Source organism: Calidris pugnax, unplaced genomic scaffold (genome assembly GCF_001431845.1).
Source record: "Calidris pugnax isolate Ruff unplaced genomic scaffold, ASM143184v1 scaffold24, whole genome shotgun sequence".
In the NCBI taxonomy this organism is placed as follows: domain Eukaryota; kingdom Metazoa; phylum Chordata; class Aves; order Charadriiformes; family Scolopacidae; genus Calidris; species Calidris pugnax.
The window spans coordinates 31912764-31918763 of record NW_015090922.1 but is presented as its reverse complement, the minus strand read 5'-3'; the positions used below and the strand labels follow the sequence as shown (position 1 = coordinate 31918763).

The following is a 6000-nucleotide window of genomic DNA, read 5'->3' as shown; positions in this document are numbered from 1 at the left end:
CAAATAATTGTCCCGCTAAGTGTAACTCCATTCTTATTTAGTCGTTTAAATTTTCACTTCAGAGTAGCCGGCGGCTCCGCAGCAACTAACGGGAAAGAACACTTAAATCCAACCGGGAAGGGTAGTCCAGTGGTCAGGCAGATTACTGCCTTTTATTTCCTCAGCAGGCTCCCATCTATCTGTGCTCACGTGACCCCCGCGGGCGAGACAGCGAGTTGTTGACGCGTTGCCTAGAGACGGGCGCGAGGCGGGGGACGCGGACTAAGGCCGGCCGGTGCCCGGCCCCCGCCCACAACGGACCCCGCGGCGCGAGTCTGAGGCAGGGCGCAGGGGGTGAGGCGGGGGCCGGGGCTCGGCGCCGGGGGGATAGAAGGGCCCCGGGCGGGGATGGGGGGCACGGACAAGAAGAGGGACACGGTGGTGTCGAAGGGCTGGGGACGGAGAAGCGGTGGGGAGGAGGGGGACGAGCTGCCGAGGCGCAGAAGGGGGCTGGGGAAGGGCGAGGGGCAGGCGGGGGGGGCTGCCAGGGGCAGGGAAGGCGCGGGAGAGGGGTGGGAGGGGGTATCGCTAGTTGGGAAGGGGGCAGAGGCAGACCTGCTGCGCTTCCTAACCTACGGGGGGTGGGATGTTGATGTTTGTTTGTGTTTTTCCAGTCTGTATTTTGCTTGTTGTCCGTCGTGGATGCTGGTGGGGAGATGGTAGTGGAGAAAGCGGGTTCAAGCCCCTCAAAGCCCGTAGGTGACAGGTCCCCTGAGCTGCAGGAGCCACGGGGGCACGGGAAGAAAACCAGGCAGCAGGTCTCCGATGGATTCACTATTAAAGCCATGATGAAAAACACTGTGGTATGTTTGCTGCTAGTATAGAGGTGATGTTCATTCATTAATTCTCACGGGTCCAGGACGCATAGTGACTTACAGCTGGGGATAAAACATGTCAGGAGGGTCTGTGAGTTGCTAAAACTGTCTGGAGTTTGATGGCTGCTGAAATTACCTTTAGGCTTTACGGAAGTATTATCGTAAGCTAATATGATACATACCTTATAAACAGTCTGTGCCTGTGGAAATGGTGATGCTTCGCCTCCAAGTATATTCTTTTGGTGCCACAATTTTTCTGTATAGCTTTGTATTGGCAATGCACGTTGTATTAAACTGTCAGTCTATGGAATTGTGTGTAAGGCTTACGATCTCACATTTAGCAAAATGCTGTCAAATGATACTGTAGTATTATTTGAAAGTATTTTCATATACTGGCACAGTGTGGTATAAAATTGATGTGAATATCACACAGGATGGCAAAGATCTGGTAAATACATTAATTTTAAAAATAAGCTTGAAAAATAATAAACAGCTTCCACATGGTACAGAAGAATATTAAACTGGAAACAATCATTAATTCTCCAGCTCCTGAATTGTATTTTTCTTTACTTGGGCATAGTCCAAGGTGTTAGCAAAGACTTGTGTTCTCATGGTTTTTTTTAATTCTATACATTCTTCTGTCAAAAGTTATGAAATACATTATTTCCCCTGTTTTCCTGAAATAGTCTTCCTGGAGTAGTTTCTCTGGACTTGTTATCTGAAAGAGTATCCTCTTAAAAACCCAAACAAGTCCATCTTCAAACAAATTTTAAATGGAATAGAAATTATGTCCATTAAAAACTTTCTACTTATTAGTAAAACTAAAACATGTTTCACCTTAGTGCAAAAAATACAAGGTGAAAACAACCAAAAAACCCCTTTGTTTTAAAGATTGTTTGGTTTGTTTGCTTTTAATTCTAGAGATGTGTGGAATACACTATAACACTTCAGTGAGTTTAAGGATTAATTTTTAAAAAAACATTTCCTCTTGCCTGGGCAAAATTCAAGTCATGGATATTTGTACATATTTGTTTGTACCTTGATTTGTAAAACACACCTGGTTTTGTCAAGAAGAATCAGCGTTTTCAGTGGAGTTTGAGAAATATAGATTTCATTTTTAAAAGTAGTTTTCACTTGTTAACTAGCTATGAGTTTAACCATAATTTAAGTTTTCTTTTAAATATTTATAGAGGTTTAACTTTTATGGCTGCAATTCTAACTTAACAGAAATTCTAATTTAACAGAATGTTAAATCATGTGGTACTGTCATTAAGCAGCAGCAAACAGGTAAACCTTTGGAGCTGCTCATTGACTCATAGAAATGATGGGTTTTCGGCATGGACCTCTGGAGATCATCTAACTCAACTTCCTATTTGAAGTGGGCCTGTCATTAGCACCAGATCAGGCCGATCATGAGTTCCCATAGCTAAGCTGTGACACCCTCCAACATAGATTTCTGGACCTCTCCGGGCAACCTGTTTTGTTGCTGCCCTGCCTGCCTGCCCCACTGCCTGCCCCTGGGGCACCCTGTCAGAGGTAGGGTTAACGGTTTTCTGACCCGCTCCACTGGTTCTGCTCATAACTGGGTAGGAAGCAGTCAAACTGTTAGATATCCCGGAAAATTCATAGAGCCAAGGGCTGTATTTTGCAAAAGATCTGAGTGAGGACAGGCAGCCACTGGAATAATTTCCCAGGGATCAGTGTGCAAAAAGTCAGGAGAGAATAAGGAATATCTCAGTGCCACTCTGTCTGCGCAGAAGTGGGTGTCCCTTTTCTCTTTTCCAATGACTGGTTAAATGGAGCTTCAGATTTATTAAGTACTCACTTGTCAGAGGTTGATATCATCAATGAAGTTCTAATGGAAGGCTTAGGAGTTGACTGGAGGGTTAAAAGCAGAGCAAGCAAATATATTTAAGAGATGGTAATTTGTTTGTTAACAGCATGACAAGGAACAGGGTTGTCGGCGACATGTTCAGCATCTCTAGGTCAAACAACTAGGTACAGATTAATAGTCTTTGGTGCAAGCATGCAGTTAGTCTTAAACTCTTAGCATAGATTCTAACAGATTACCATTGCACATATATGACTGCAAATATTGTAGTAAAGGTTCCAGAATTATTTCATGTTGCTTGTGTAAAGAGCATTTTACTAAATCATTTTTCATGAAAGTTGCTGAGTAAAGTTTTTTTTCCCAAGTCTGCTTTCATAGCCATTAGTAAGTACAGAAATTAAGTACATACAATATTCAAAACTTTTCTTAGCTCTGGTAAAATCTAGAATTTACTTATTGAAATACATTACTTAATAAATATTCACAAAAAAAAATTGTTCCTGAACTGAGGAAAGTTTTTTATGTTATTCCAAAACTATAAATTCTTACAGCAGTTTAGATTAAGAGCAAGATCCAATAAAGGTCTTCTACACTAACAATCTAGATACTGTGACATTTACATTTTCATTGTTTTATCCTCCAAGTGGAATCAAGAATTCCCTGTGACATGCTCATACATTACATGTACTGCATGGGTAGAATTAGGAATATAGTTAAAAATTAATAGCAAGGTTAGCAAGCAGAAGAGTGTCTGTATGTGAATCTGGACAGCATGAAGACACCTCTGTTCAATTCTGATTCTCTCCAAACAGTTATTTTTCCTGTTTTGTGCAACTGTACATGAGAGAATAAAATGTTAGTGCCCCCTTTTTCTGTAATAAACTAGTGGTAAAAGCACTTTTTCAAGGAGAGGATTAATTTTGTTACTTAAAGGGAACTCCAGTCTATCTCCCAACTTTTAAAAGATTCTTAACCAACAAGTTACAAGATTACTGAGGTGGAAAAGATCACAGAGGGAAAAGCCTCCACATGACCTTTCAAAGAGCTGTTACTGTGCTGCGAAGAGTTTGGATTCATAGGGCTAGAAAGTGGCAAGGTGGGAAACTCATTAGACAATATATTTTCATGCATACATCAATCATGCAGGAGTTTTGAAAGCTTTGAGTTTTGGAATTGTATGTGCATCATTGCTTGCTAGAATGAATTTGATGGCTTTGGTGTAGAATTGGAACTTAAGACATACTGCCCTAGTGCTAAGCCAATAACGCTATGACAGGACGTTGGGGCTTTTCTTAACTGTTTTTCCTGAACGTTTACCTCCTCACTACAAAACATCAGAGCTTCAGCAGGAAAGAATGAGTTTATCTTTCCTCTACAGTCCTTTCTTAGTAATACTATTGCCAGGTAAGTATCCTGCAGCACATGAATTTGAACTCCTCTGGCCAGGGCACTGAATTCAGATTTTCTTCCTGGCTTAGTGTGTAAAACAGTAGGTTTTATACAGAAAATATCACTATTATATCTATCTGTGTTCCATGAAATCTGTCAGAAACTGCTGCTACTAATGCCTGTGTGTAAGGGACAAAGTGAGAATGCCTACAAGGTGGCCTTAGAAGTGGAGTGATGCTAAAAAGCCTGGATTTCAAAAACCAAAGCAGAGGTATTCAACCTGGGAGAGTCTTAGCTCCTAAAAGAAGTGCAATTGCTTTTAAACAGAAAATATGTTACTTAAATTGCACTTCTGGATTTTCATCCCTCTGTTCATCACTTAGGCGTCTACAGTGTGTATGTATTGCGATGAGTTCTCAATCAATTGTTTAAACTCCTCTTTCAAGCCAGTATCAGTAGCGTGGGTTGTGAAGGACTTTCTTACCCCATAGCAAGGGTTTCATTTCAATCATAAAGTGATTTGTTTACATTCTGAAACTTGAGATTTGATATTCTATTTATATTCATCCACATTGTATAACTAGGACTTTTTTTTTCTTTTTTTTTAACTTACCTTGTAACAGTAACAGCTTCCGATCTGATTTTAAAACTAAGGTAAAGCATTTTTTACAAGAAAAAAGTTTTCTCTTTCTGTTGTAATAGCTGATTTACTGGCAAAGGCAGTATGTTTCAGGGCAAGTAGATGTCAAGTTAAAGGAATGTTTTGATAAATGTTTATTGGCCAGTATTATGTCCATCTTGGAGGAATTGCTCCGTTTTTTTCCATCTCCCCTCTTGCATATACTTTGGCGTTTCTTGCAACTATAAAGAAAGGTGGATCAGCTCTAACAGCTGTTAACATATGCAAGGAGAAGGGGAAACAGGAATATGTTGTCCACACAAGCTGTCTGGGTGGGAACGACCCTCTCAACAACATTGCTTTCTCAGTTCATTTAAAACCAGTTATGGAACTGAGTTATAGCCGAGTAATTCTACAAGCATTTAAAGCAGCATAAACTTGCACCACAGTGGAAAGGTATGGTTTTCATCCATGGACATATATTCTTTGCACAATATAAACTTTTGCATGGCCATGCAGTGAACTAGACTGGAATCCCAGTTAAACCTAGATTAAAAGCAGCTCAGCATTTTTTTTCATAGCAGTGTAGACTTGACATACAGTTTAGTAGAAGTGTAAGCAAACAAAAGTGACTGCTACAACCCTGCCTACTTCTGCTGCATATTTGTACCTCTTCCTTTGTGTCAGTACCCACAGTCATGCAACTGAATTGATGAGGGACTTTAATTGCATTATATCCAAACATGAAAAGCTTCAATGCAAGGAGGTTTTTATTTCCCCTCATAAAGTTACGTTCTTTTCCAATTCTATGCTTGTTTTTACTGTAATGACCACATTGATAGTATAGCATAAAAGCAGAATACACAGGAAAAACACTAATGCTTAAGACCATAATGTCTTCTAAAACACTGTATTTCATATTATGTTTTCCAGCTATAACTATACTGCTCTTATTATTTTAAAATACTTTAAAATTAGCCCTTACACTTTTGCAAATGTGGGAAAAGGTTGATATTGTTCATAGTTGCAGTGCTAAGATGCACTGCATTTGATTAGATTTGTTTAATATCGTCAAGCATGAAGAAATCATGCTGTTTCATTTATGAAAATGTTACACACTTGAATCTCCAGTAAACCCTTTTTTGTAATTCAGTCATATGTCTTAAAGCAGATAATAAGTAAATTATCAGTTAGACTCCATTTCGTGTTTTTGATTGACATTTCTCATTGTCAAATCACTTCATTTGATTAATGATATTTTACATAGAAAGACCCTGGAAGGTTTTAAAGTCCATATAGCTAGAGGA

At 39.8% G+C, this 6000-nt stretch overlaps 1 protein-coding gene across 2 annotated transcripts in view; it reads left to right on the top strand.

Annotated features, from left to right (window-relative positions):
* Positions 1 to 204: 204 nt before the first annotated feature.
* The window catches only part of PACRG (PARK2 co-regulated), a 204023-nt gene continuing 198227 nt past the window's right edge, over positions 205 to 6000 (top strand). For both annotated transcript variants that reach the window (XM_014951235.1, XM_014951234.1), the window contains exons 1-2: positions 205 to 333; positions 654 to 842. In XM_014951235.1, the coding sequence (XP_014806721.1) occupies positions 696 to 842 (147 nt within the window). In that variant the 5' untranslated portion in view covers positions 205 to 333; positions 654 to 695. The remainder of the gene's footprint in view (positions 334 to 653; positions 843 to 6000) is intronic.